This window comes from Pteropus alecto, unplaced genomic scaffold, assembly GCF_000325575.1.
Source record: "Pteropus alecto unplaced genomic scaffold, ASM32557v1 scaffold134, whole genome shotgun sequence".
NCBI classification, from domain to species: Eukaryota; Metazoa; Chordata; class Mammalia; order Chiroptera; family Pteropodidae; genus Pteropus; species Pteropus alecto.
Window position 1 is genome coordinate 5,481,907 of NW_006436283.1, and position 13,207 is coordinate 5,495,113.

The window sequence follows — 13,207 nt, forward strand, 5'->3', positions numbered from 1 at the left end:
AGTGACAGGTACAAAAGGGAGACTGAAGGTCCAGGCAAGGGCCAGGTTCCCCATCCCTCCTGAGTGAGAAGGGGACAGCAGTTCGTAGGTGGGGATGGGTGCTTCAGCATCCGCAGGAGACCGTCAGGCTGCCAGAGCCAAGGATACGTGGCATCAAAACCAAGTGGGACTCCCTTTGCAGGCAGGCTGGACACTGGGCAGAAGATGGGGACCTGACTGATGGCCAGCCCTGCTTGTTGCTAGGCAACCTTATGCCATTTCTCCCCCTCCCCCATACCAAGTGGAGGAGTTAGCAGTATGCCGGGGAAGCAGCTGCTGGCAGCGATGCCTCACTGCCCTTCCTGATCTGTCACCCAGGAGATTATCAGCTCCTGGAGGGGGCAGAAGAGGCCAAGAGCCAGATGGAGTCCAGCCCACTAGCTCTCCCGCTTCTTCTGGCTTCTGCATGCCCCTGCCTCCGCCAGCCCTTCGCTGCCAGGTGGTTGTACTCCCACAGGTGGGCACCGGGGGCTGTGGCTAGGTAGCAAAGGCCAGCAGGCTTGAGCCGGTCCATGTATGTACAGTTCTCCCTCCCCTGCCCCCATACATGGAGCCCCTAGAGGTAGCCTGGCAGGGTCGGCTTTAAGGAAGAGACCCGTGAGGATGGCAAGGCAGTGAGCCATGTGGAAGGGAGGCTAAGCCTGAGCCCGGTGACAAGGCTATTTTGGAGTTTGGGACAATGGGCAGGGCGTGGCTTTAAAGCCACGGGGTCCTGTGTTTAACTCCTTGCTCCTGACTTACTGTGTGACATTGGCCTAGTTGCCTAACGTCTCTGAGCCTCAGATCTCTGTAAGTGGGACATGAGCGTGTGGGGAACGGCAGCCGTGATGAGCACTCCAAGAAACCGCCCAGCGACCTGGCCCTGGAGAGGTGGGCCAGCCCTGTCCTATGGGCCCCTTGTCCAAGCCGGTGTGGGGGGAGTGCTCACCTCCAGGTAGGACATGGACACCTCATATTCCATGTCACTGCTGGTCTCCTCGATGGCACGGAAGAGGTCGTCGAGGGTCCGAACGTAGATGCCGGGCTCGCGGTCTGTGCCCAGCATGGTGTAGGTTTTCCCGCAGCCTGGGGCAGGGCAGGGGGCGGGTGAGCAGGGGGCGCCGATAGCGTGCACACCTAGGTGCATCCTTGAGGCTGGACCCCCCAGATGGCAGGAAAGTGGGGAGCGGGGAGGATGGTGTCTTTGGCTGTGGATGGAGCCTCAGGGCCCTAGGCTGGGGTCTGGATCAGCCATATCCTTGATTCCCGCCCAAGCTGGGGCCAGACTAGCTCTCTGATGCAGGGCGAGGGGGCGAGAGGCGTGCAGTCCTCTCCCATTATCCGGGCACCTCCTCACCTGTGGGGCCGTAGGCAAAGACAGTGGCATTGTAGCCTGATATCACGCCTTTGATGAGGCTCTTGGTGGTGGCCTGATACACCATCTCCTGCACGGAAGAAGAGACCGTTAGGGGCCTGGGACATGGCCAGGGCAGAGCACGCATGCCCACTGGCATATCCTGGCCCCCAGCGGGAGCGGTTTCTGCTCCCAGAGCCCTCAGCCCCAGAGAAGTGGGGGCGGAGAGTGGGGGATGGACGTCTCTGCTTTCACTCCACGGGGGGACGCCAGCCTGCAAGAGAGCTCGGGACACCTGAGATACCTACTCCCGCAGCTGGCTCCCGGTCCCCGAGCCCTGCGGACGCATTACACCTGCTCCTGGGAGCATCCCGCAGATGGGCAAGATGAGGGACCTGGGAGGGTGTCAGCTTCCCCGAGACTCTATCTTCCTCAAGTGCCCTCCTCCAGTCACCACGGGGGCCAACTGTGGGGTGTGCTGTGTGGGTACCTGTGTCAGGCGGCATGTGCACGTTGACCCGAGTGTGTCTGTGCAAGAGACTGTGTGTACACCATGCAGGCACGTGCGCACTTGTGCTCATGGGGACATGGTAGGGTGGAAGCCAGGTCCCCTGAGGGCTTCCTTCTGAGTGGGGCAAAGACACTTGTGCTCATGGGGACACGGTAGGGTGGAAGCCAGGGAGTGAGTGGCGGAAGGAAGGGTGAGGGTCAGTGGTAGGTCCCCTGAGGGCTTCCTTCTGAGTGGGGCAAAGGTTATCCCCAGGCCCAGGTGTTCCCAGACCCAGGTCCCCCCTCACCTGGGTGGCAGTGAAGTCAAAGGCCACATCAAATAGGTAGGACTTCTCCCGGGAGCGGTGAGCCCGCAGGATGTCATCAGGGTCCTCCATTGGGTCCATGAGAACCACCATCTGCAAAGGTCCCCAAGGCAGGCCAGTAGTCACCCAGGAACCCCACGCCCACACTGACCTCACCCCTCCTCTCTCGGGACACAGGCCAGGGATGGGAGGGGCCAGAAGCCAGGGGTCCAGGGCCAGGTCCTGCTAGAGGTCCCGGAGCCCGGCAGCCCCAGATCCCTGAACCCCGGGCCTGGCCCTGCTCCCAGCAGCTCCCAGGCTCCGGTCTGGGCGCTTAGCCCTGGATGCCTAAAAGAGAGGCCTCTCTGAGAACTGGCAGTGCCCCAAAGGAGCTGAGAGCGCATGGGACCCCAGGCCACCAGATTCAGTCCCCTTCCTTTATGCAAGACCACGCCCCATGCGCCCGCCAAAGGAGGAGCAGCAGTAATGATGGCTCGCGTTTATCAAGCATTTATTTTGCGTCTGGACCTATGTTGAGCACTTCACGGACACTGACTCCTTCACTCCCCGCCCAGGCCAGGCGATGAGGCCCGCTGTTATTCCCACTCTACAGATGAGAAGATCAGGGCCTCAAGCAGCGACGTGCCCACGCTCGCACACTAGCAACTGGGGGGACAGGAGTCAAACCGGGATCTGGGCTCAAAGGCTGCAGACTCTCTACCACCGCACTGCAGCCATGAGGCACCCGGGACCCTGCCCTCCCTGCCCTGCCTCACCCCGGCTCAGCCAGCGGGTAGGCCCAGGCACGGGGCAAAGAGCCACTGGTGGCTGGGTGGCGGGAGCGAGGAAGCAGGAGGCCCAGGCCTGGGAGGGCCGCAGCCTTGGGACTGCAGCATTCTGTGGGTGCCCTGATGTCACCCCCTCCTTACACACCGGGGCTCATGCATCTAAACTGGCCTAAGACCCAGCACGGCCCTCTTCTGGAATCCTCCATGGAGGGGGGAGGAGGGAAGGGGAAGGCAGCTCCCCAGGAGGCCCGACATCTGCAGCGTCACCCAGAAGTCTCATCCAGTCAGATGGGATTCCAGGTAAGCCAGTTGGAGGGGGCAGCTCCAGAGGGCTGGGGATCTGTGCAGGGAAGGAATGAGGTCATTGGCTTAGGCCCCCCACAGCTTGCTAAAGGCTGGGAGGTCACAGTATGCTGAGCACAGGTCATCTGGGCCTGCACTGTTACTCGGGGTGCCTGTCTGTCCCCAGCCACCTCCTCTGGGCTTCAGCTCCACTGCCCTATAAGCCTCTTCCAGGAGCCAGTTCCTGTCTCAGGCCTTAAAGCCAGCAGCAAGAGGCCTGATCGAGTTTCAGACCCAACTGAAGATAAACCCACCAGCAAGTCCCCAGCATGGGTCCCAGTGGGATGCAATGAGAACCTGACCAGCCACACCGGTTTTCACCGATCAGGTGCCAGCGTGGACACAGGCAGGGCCTTAGGGTCACCCTTTGGGGGCCTTCGGCACAGGGGAGAGGGAGCCGCATGCACTGATGCCCATCACCCACTGTTCACCTTCAAACGACCTCCTGGCACTGCCAAGCTCATGGCCCCTGGCATTTTGTTCCTTTGATACCCAGGCTCCAGAATCAATGCATTGTCAGCATGGCGGCCATGATCTCCTCTTAAAACAAGGCTTTGTCTGGTCTCCATCTGTCTGGGTCCCAGCCCGTGCCCCTCCCTCCAGAGCATCACCCCCTTCCCTGTCCACTCTGGCACACAATGGGGGCCCTGTGCCCTCAGCCAGGTGAACTGGAGACGAGCCACGGGGCGCTGGGCAGGGGTGCTCTGGGCTGCCATGGAGCCACACAGGGAGTCAGGTCAGGTGAACATGTTTGCTGGGCACCTTCTATGGATCAGGCGTTAAGCGAGTCCCTGGGGAGACAGAGTGAGGTGTGCTTTCCTGCCTCTGGCCCTCACCGCTGAGCAGGGAGCAGATCATTTTAATAACAAGTGCCAGGCTACAGGAGGTAATGGAGCAGAGAGGAGAGGCTAGGGAAGGCTTCCTGGAAGAGGTGGCACCTGCGCTGAGTCTTAAAGGATGAACAGGATTGGCTGAGAGACGTGAGGTGAGAGGCAGGCCACAGGCAGCAGGTCTCAGCTCAGAACCACCAGGGATTCTTGCGAGCGAGGCAGAGCTGGGGAGAGAGCTGGGAAAATTTCTCTCCTGTCTTCGCAGCCAGGAATCTCCAGAGCACAGACCCAGCACAGCCACAGAGGCGAGACGTCTGGGCCCCTCTGGGAGCTCATGCTGGCCTCCATTCTGGGAGGCTGCTGTACACCCTCAGACTCCCCCTAAATGTCACCCTGGCTGGCACCCAGAATACGCCCACGGAATGTTTGCTGAATAAAGCTGCCCTGCCTCTGGGGGAGCTTTGAGTGTGCCAGGCTTCGCACACATTTTCTGGCTTTCTCTGACCACTCCTGTCATTGCTGGGTTAAGAGGAGGATTCGGGTCTACGGCCATGCCACCCTGAACCAGCCCGATCCCATCTGATCTCGGAAGCTAAGCAGGGTCGGGCCTGGTTAGTACATGGGTGGGAGACCACCTAGGAAGACCAGGTGCAGTAGGCGTAAAAAATTAAAAAAAAAAAAAGGGGGATTGTAAACTGACAAGGTCCTTGCAATCCGTGAGGTCAACCAAGGGCTGCTTCGACTAAAAAAAAAAAAAAACAAAAAAAAATAAACAAACTTTAAAAATGTTAAAAAAAAAAAATGAGGTTTCAGAAGATGATGCACCTGGGGCTGCCTGCCTCGCACAGAGCCGCTCTGACTCAGAGTTGCCTGGTTCCCGATGCAGGCTCCTAACCGCCAGGCCACCTGCCTCTGCCTCTCCAGTGACCGTGTGGGCCAGCACGGCCCGGCTGGGCAAACGCCCGTCTGTTTGGGCTGCAATGTGTCCTCCCTCCCATCCAGTTGTGGAAATCCTAACCTCCACTACGTCAGAATGTGATTGAATCAGGAAATAGGGTCGTTACAGAAGTACTCAGTTAAGTTGGGGTATGGTCATACAGGAGCAGGGTGAGTCCCAATCCAGTGTGACTGATGTCCTCATAATGGGAAATTTGGACACAGGCAGGCATGGAGGGGACACTGCGTGAAGACACGCAGGGAGAAGATGGCCATCTGCAAGCCAAGGAAGGGGTCCTGGAACACACTCCCCGTCACAGCCTCAGAAGCCAGAACCATGGAAGGGTAGATTTCGGTTGTTCAAGTCGTGCATCTGTGGCACCTTGTGACAGCAGCCTCAAGGATGGATGCGCCACCCAGGCAGGCTCGCCTGCTGCAGGAAGGTGGGTGTGGGTTGCCCAACCCCGGGTAGGTGGGCCCTAGGCTGGCCTTTTCCTCAGCTACAAGATGGTGGGCTGGGCACTGGGTTTCTCCTTCACAATTTTCATGCCCACGGCACTCTGGGCATCTCTCTCTGGGAGGTTTCAATGGGGACATTGGTCATACAGGGCACACAGGGGTCTCCCAATGCTGGTGAGAGGGTGGGCGGCAGGGCCGGGGTGGGGAAGGCAGGCAGCTTCGCCAGGGTAGGGGGCTGGTCCCGCAGTCCCAGCCCTCCTACCTCCGCAGAGGCCCCACCCCTGCTGCCTTCGCTCCCAGACTTTCTCTTAAGTCAGAGCAGATGTTGACCTTTCCATAGTCCCAGACTTTGAGCCCTGGAAACCCAAGGTCCGCTAGGGAAGTAGGAGGCCTCAGGCCAGCGGGAGGGTGTCTAACCTGTGAACTGTGAATTGTGTCCTCATTAAGGACACAGTCCCCAGTCCCCAGCATCTCCTAGGTGAGAAATGCCTAGAACAAGCATGTCAGGAGTCCTTCCTGGTGCATCCCCCCAGGCTGCCGGTGCTTTGAGCAACTCTGCAGTTTGAACAGGCTTCTTTTGGGTCTCCAAATGGCCAAGCCTAGGCCAGGGTTTCTCAGTCTTGGTACTATTGATACGCAGGGCTGGATCACTGTTATCAGGCATCCTGTGCACTGTAGGATGTTTAGTAGCTTCTACCCACCAGATGCCAGTAGGACAACCTCCTCCCAGTGGTGACACTGCCAAATGTCCCCCGAGGAGCAAAATCGAGAACCTCTGACCTAGACTCTTCCTCCTGAAGCCTCCAAGACTGGCAGCAAAGACCCCCGAGGGAGGAGGAGCCACCAATGGGGTTCAGGCTCGACACTGCTGTGTGACCTTGAGGAAGCTGCATCACCTCTCTGTGCCTCAAGTTCTTCCAGGATGGGAGTTGGGGAGGACCAACAGGGCTGCAGTTGCCTTAAGGAAAGAAATCACACAACATCCCCAGCCTACTCAGGAAGCCCCGGCAGAGAATCAGAATCTGGGGAGCCCCAGCCTGGGAGACCAGCCGAGGGCGCCAGGCCCATCGCCCCTTTATACAAGACACAGCAAAACAAAAGCCTGATTCCAGGCGGATGTCACTCCCGGAATGCTTTTTGTTGTTGTTGTTGTTCTGTTTGTTTGTTTTTTCTTTAAGAAGGAAAATTCGTTGCTGGTCAATTTCTAGTTGTAAATGTGCCATCCTGTGAGAGCTCAAGAAAGACGCCTTCGATCCAGGAGGGGTGTCCCTGGGCCCCGTAATAGCAAAGACCACAGAAAAGCCTGCCGAGGTTGTAAAGCCACCAACACCCTGCTGGCTGCTTGGGACAGAGCCCTACCTGACTGCTGTCCTGGCAGGTCCCCACATGCCTACAGGACGCTATGGGCCCCGAGGCCCAGGACGAGGGGAGGTGTGACCTACAGCATAGTCTAGGGCTGTGTCTCTCACCAGCCTTTGTCAGAGTTCCCCAGGGAGCTTGTGAAATGCAGATTCCCAGGCACCGCCCAGATTCACCGAAGCTGCCTTTTTAACCTACACTCTTGCCCCGTAGCCATCCAGACACTAAGTGTAAGAATCCCTGATCTTAGCAGCATTAGTCACAGTAGCTACAAAGTGGGAAACCCAAATACCCATCAACTGATCAATGCATAAGCAAAATGTGGCGTATTCACAGTGTGGAATATTATTCAGCCACAGAAAGGAACGCAGCACTAACACGAGCTACAATGTAGATAAACCTTGAAAACATTATACCCAGTGAAGGAAGCCAGACACAAAGACCACACACGGTGCAATTCCATTTATATGAATGTCGAGAAGTGAATCAATCGAATCGATCGAGATGGAAAGTAGATGAGGGTTGCCTGGGGGCTGGGGAGATGAGTGGAGTGATGGCTAAGGGGTGAGAGGTAAAGAAGCATCCAGATGGTGGGTGCGTAGGGAGCCCCTCCCCCAGATAGGCAAGTGGGCTAAAGGCTGGCCGCCCCCCACAGCACTCCCTGTTTCTGACACTCAGCATCTGTTACCTTATACTTTATTTATCTTTCACGATAGCCTCTCATTTGTGAGGCCCCAGCTCCCTGCACGGAAGCTCCTATAATCCGCTCAGCAGCTTGTGGGCTGGGCGGAGCGGGTTAACATCCTGTCCCCTGATGAGGAAATGGAGACCCAGGCCCCAGGAGCACAGGGGGTGACAGGCTGCTTTGAGCAGATAAAGGCTAATTATGGGATTATACACATTGTCAGGTGACTGAAATCCTGTAGATAAACAGTCTGGAAAACTGGGAGGGTCAGCGGGCTGTGGGCTTGGTGGGGGGTGGGGGGGGAGAGAGGGACGGAGAAGGCAGCTGTTTCTTCTGGGGCTTCTGCTTCCACCCTGGAACCCTTGGGCCCCGCCAGACCTCAGGCAGTCCCCCTCCCCCACTTTGTGGTCATCGGTGGCATCCCAGAGGCATTTGGTGTCAGGGCCTGGTCTCACCCCAGATTCTACTAGGAGACCAAGCCCCCACCACACTCTTCCAGGAACAATGACATGTGGAGGTGACCGTGTGGGGAACCCCGGCCTGAGAGCTCTGCTGCAGCAAGGCAGGAAGCGGGGCCGGTTTCACTTACTCTGGGGCCCAAAACCGTCTCATATTCTGGCCCTCGAGATAGACTCAAGGGACTGTGTGCCAGGCACTGAGGTCAGCACTGCGCGTGCAGCAGCCCACACGGACCTTTAAAGAAGGCATTACGATTCCTGTCCTGAATTGAACCGGGGCCCTAGGACCACGGGCCTGCCCAGGCACCTGAACTGTCTCCTTCACAAGTCCAGACACTAACCAGCTTCCCCAGAATCCAGCCACACTGGCCTCTTGTCCCCAGAGGATACTTTGCCTGTGGCAGTGTCCACCTCTGCGCAGCCGTGTTTCTACGATCTCACGTGTCCCCAGGAGAATAATGACTGGCTGTCCCTAGGACCCATTACGGTGGTCCAGGCCACTGGGCGAAAGAGTCCTCGATCCACATATCCCCATTGGGGACCCAGCAACTGGCAGGTTGTGGCAGCACCTGCCTCCCGCTGACCACCAAGGGGCTGGGCCCTCAACGGTGACCTCAGGCTGCTCCGCTCAGCGGCTCCCCACCCCCGGGCCTCAGATGGCACCAGCAGGCGGCAAAGGAACCCACCGTGGAGGGGAGCTAGGGGGCAAGCAGCAGAGCCAAGAAGCACCGGTCAGAGGAAGTTGGGCTGGGGAGCCCCTCTGTGGGGACGGGGCCCATGCGCCATGATGGCCACAACCCAGGGAGTGGTGGAAAGCAGGTGGGTGATTCCACATCCCTTCGAGGAGGCAGGACGCTGTGTGGGCTGCTTGGGCCCAGCTGGCCCTTTGCTGGGAAGAGACTCCATGGCCAGATTGTCCTGGGGACACTCCCAAACTCATCCCACCAGCCCCTGGGGCTCCAGGCCTCAGGAGGAGGAAGGAACAGAGTTATGAGTGGCCAGCTGGCCCCTCAGGAAGGCTGACCAAGCCTGCACCCTGAGCACCCCCCAGGACCGGGGCCACAGACAAGCTGTGGGCGTCACTGGAGAGGGGCTGAGGACTGGTCAGCATGGGAGGCAAGGGAAGTCAGTGGTCCTTTTTGCTACTTGGACTGCTGTATCTTCACCTGCTGCTCGCCAGGCCTTACTGGTCAGAGGGATGGAGCAACTGGGGACCGGCTGGTTTTCCCGGCCTGCCATCTGCAGTGGCTTCTCCCCACCAGCAGGCCAGGCAAGCACACCTCTGAACTCAGTGGGGAAAGGAGGCGCTGGAGGCCAGAAGCCTCTCTCTCTCCCTGCAGGGCCTGGAGTCTGTGCCGACAGCCCTGAGCCCACGCTGCCCAGAAAACCCTCCCTGCTCCCAAAGCTGACAAAGGAGCAGCCCTGTCGGGACTGCCCGCCCGGGTCCTTCTCGGAGGCGCAGCTCGACTCAGTCAGGCCAGATGCTCCCTCTCCACTGGCAGGGACAGAAAGGAGCCAGTGTTCGCAGCGTGTGGGCACACAATGCGCTGTCCTCGGGCCAGAGTGTTTCCATCAGCATCAGTTAATACCTATCAGCCCCCATTTCAGCCGGGAGCCAGGAGCAGCTGAGAGAGAGAGCCATCATTGTCCCAATCCCGAGGACCTGATATCCTTGGGGACAAGTTGGACAAACAGAGAGTGGCCTGGCCTGGAAGGAGGTTTCTCTTCCTGCGTTCTCTGGCTCTTCATGGCTGGCCCCTCTCATCAGCTCATCCGGCAGCCCTGGGGACTTTCAGTCACTGATAGGCGATGGTAACTGACACTCGTTAGACTCCTACTGCGTGCCATCCACTGCGGCAGCACTGTGCACAGAGACCCTCTGGAGGCGGCAACAGGATTGCTGCCCACACTTACAGAGGAGGCGACAGTCCTGGAAGCAGCCCGCACGAGGCCGCACAGCTGGCAAGAGGCAGAACCCACCCTACGCAACCTTCCGAGCATCCTCCCGCTCCAGCTGAGACGGGATCTTCTCAGTCATGCCCTGCTCTTCCCGAGGTCTTTGAGGAAGGCTACTCTTTACAAGAGGGACCAGAGGAAGAGCCATCAGGAGGCCGGTACCACCCGGCTCTGCTGTGCCCACTGCTCCACCATCTGGGCTGAAGGGAGAGAACGGAGCGGGCGCCTGCCCCTCAGGAGCCCAGGGCCAGGCAGGCATGGCAGACTGTGCCGTCCACCTCCGGCGTGCTTCCCTTGGCCTTTGGGCTTCCTGAGTCCAGCCTGCCAGGCCCAGGCTCAGCAGGTGACCACACGTGCCTTTCTCTGCCTGGCATGCTGCCGTCCTGACTTTTCTGCCCCACCTGCACATCCCGCTGCCTTGACGGACACCGGCACTCAGGCGAAGCGAGTGACAGCAGCCAATGGATGAAGCAAGTGGTCATTCTCGGCTTTCCCACAGGCTGTGCCACCGTAATGCTCCTACCTGGGCAATAAACTTGTCTCTGCTGCCCCATCCCCACCCCGGCACCTGAGTCCTCAGCTGCCTCCCCAGGCAAACATCCCGGTCGGCCGTGGTCCACGGAGCGTGTGGTCTGGCCCCTGCGCACATCTCCGGTTTCATTTCACACCCTTCGCCCCTTCTCTCTCCTGCTTGAGCCACATTAGTTTCTCCTCAGTTCCCCAAATGCATCACGATCCCTTCGCGCCACAGGGCCTTTGCACATGCAAGCCCCTCCGGTTCAGATCCACCCCCGACACACACACTCCTATTTTTCTCTTCTTCCTCCCTCCTGGTGAAGCTCCAGCATCGTTTCTTCAGGGGGCCCTCCCCGCCCTGCGGGACTAGGTCAAGTGCCCCCCTACCTACTTTCACAGCACTACACACTTCTCTGCAGGCCTTGCTGCCTGCAAACGCACACCTGTTTGTGATTCATGTCTGGTCTCCCTGCACCGGATGCTAAGGTAACAAAGGGAGGACAGGGTCTTTTCCGTTCGTCATAGTTTCCTGGCTCCTAGCAGCGTCCCCAGCGTGTTGTGGGTACTTAATATTTATTGTCTCCTGTGTAAACAGAGGTGGGACTTGCTCTGCCCACCTCATCATGGTGACATGATTAAGACAGCAAACAGACATCCCAGGAATTGTCCAAAACACGAATGCTCTGGTGGAGGGCTTTAGCTCCAGAGCACATAAATATGTGTTCTCTGGGAACGTCATGTCACGGGCACGTAGAAGGTGTGTGACATTCTTAGGGCTGGACTGAGGGGATCAGGAACCAGGGGGTCAGGATCAGGCTAGGGGAGTTTTCAGATCTCTTTAGATTGATCTAGGCAGGCTTCCTGGAAGAAGAACCCTGGTTTCCTTGAAGATGTCACCGATTCAGTGTCAGCCTAGAGTTTGATGGGTAGAGGAAGGATGGTGTTGCAAGTCACAGAGGCCCTTCCTGTCCCTACCAGGTGAACAGGTGCCTGCTCCCACCAGGTGTGAACAGACCTCGACCCTGCCTGCAGCTCCCGGTCACGGCCCCGCGTACCTGCTCGTCCACTTTATGGGCGATGAGGGTGGCTCCTTCCTCCAGTTCTGCCACGCTGATGGGCCGGACCCGGAGCGCCACCTGGGAAGGAAGGCCAGACCCCTGAGGTGAGATGGAGAGGGCTGTGCGGGGCCACAGAGAGAAGGCTGAGAGGACCCCAGGATTCGCCCTGGGCAAGACCCACGAGTCCTCTGTCCAACCATCCTAGGCCTCCATCACCTTAAGGAAAACTCAGTGGTTTACAGCCACTGCCTGTGTCAAGGGCAGTAGGTCCACAGAATGTGGGCCACGTCTGAGTTTCCCAACTTCCCCAGGAGCCTGTGGCTCAGGGAGTGCCCCGGGGGAGAAAGCTGTCTGCTCCTCCGGGCTGCATCAGTCACACGCCCAAATTAAGCACCCGCAGCTCCGCTGGGCTTTGAACTTGGAGCCCTGGGCACTGGAGCAGCCTGTCTGTGCATCTGTGAATGGTGCACTGCAACCCAAGGTACAGGGACTGAGCATGGCGAGACGGAGCTGGGAGCCCCGGGAGCGCCCCCTCCTCATCCTAGCAGCCTGGGACCACAGTCCTACCTGAGGACTGGCCATGGGGCCCCTCCCTCTCTATTCTCCAGCCACCGAGAGACAGTGGGTCTTCCCTCTGCTTGCCGAGGCAAGCCATTTTCAAAGAGACACATTCCAAACAGCCAGGGACGTTGTTCCAGAGCCTGGGGCCACTTGTCTTTGGAGCAGCGAGCTCGCCCTAGAGGTGGGGTGTCTGGGGTCACCGCTACCCTCCAGTTACATCACCTCCCACCTGCTGCTGACAAAGGCTCATTCCCAGATCTCAGAAATCAGAGAGGGGACGGTGGCCTTCTCCCTCATCACTCTGACTGGCACCACTGATAATCAGGACTCGGTCTTCAGTCTCTACTCTGGTCCCCACCCTGTCCCCACCCACACCTTTTCATCTGCAGCAAACTCTAGGGCTGGGGGGCATCTTAGTTGCTTCTGGAACTTCTCTGAAATATTTAGTCCTGACTCACACAGCATCTGTGGTGCAAGCCAATAACCAGCCACCCCCCACCCCATGCCAGCTCTTCTGGCACCTGAGGGCTCTTGTCTGCCTCCTCATGATTCCCAGTCCCCTTAAACTCCTGACCCACCTGATCGGGGTCCCCGTGGTTCACCAGGAAACTCCCACGTGTTTCTCCCCTGGGCAGGCAGGTCAAGCTTGCCCTGCCCTTAACTTAACGTTCTTGGGTCAGGGAGCAGTCTTGCTCCCAGAGACCCATCTGCACAGGCTTTGGGGATGGGGTCCCCCAGTGGGAAGGTGTAAAGGGGGGAAGGGTAGAAGCTGGCCTAACTTTTCAGGCCTGGGCAGGATGACCATGATGCCTTCCTCCTGACATTCCAGACTGCGGGAAAGTTGCTCAGGACAGTCCCATTCCCTCATCTCGCCTGTCCTTTCAGTGGGGGGTGAGGGGACAGGACCGCTCTGTTAAGGCCAGCTGGGTGTCTGGGCCACGGATGGGGTTGAGGAGGAGGGTGATGGGGTCTCACCATGAGTTGCTGGTCCTTGGAGTCCCCACTGTCCTTCATGCTGGAGGGGATGGAGGGGCTCAGGCCGCGACAGCGGGCATGGCCGAGCCGCACCCCCACCGCCGCCGCCGGGTCCCCC

The 13,207-nt window shown here is 58.8% G+C and overlaps 1 protein-coding gene and 1 non-coding gene across 2 annotated transcripts in view; one reads left to right on the forward strand and one right to left on the reverse strand.

Moving 5' to 3' along the window:
- Positions 1 to 13,128, reverse strand: part of KIF19 (kinesin family member 19) — a 23,868-nt gene extending 10,740 nt beyond the window's left edge. Inside the window, exons 1-5 of the mRNA XM_006912409.1 lie at positions 13,090 to 13,128; positions 11,551 to 11,631; positions 2,170 to 2,280; positions 1,376 to 1,463; positions 966 to 1,104 (exon numbers count right to left, since the gene is read on the reverse strand). Coding sequence (XP_006912471.1) covers positions 966 to 1,104; positions 1,376 to 1,463; positions 2,170 to 2,280; positions 11,551 to 11,631; positions 13,090 to 13,128 — 458 coding nt within the window. The remainder of the gene's footprint in view (positions 1 to 965; positions 1,105 to 1,375; positions 1,464 to 2,169; positions 2,281 to 11,550; positions 11,632 to 13,089) is intronic.
- Positions 4,668 to 4,786, forward strand: LOC112480157. The gene has a single exon (XR_003046510.1). It is a non-coding gene; the product is annotated as a 5S ribosomal RNA (ribosomal RNA).
- Positions 13,129 to 13,207: the final 79 nt, after the last annotated feature.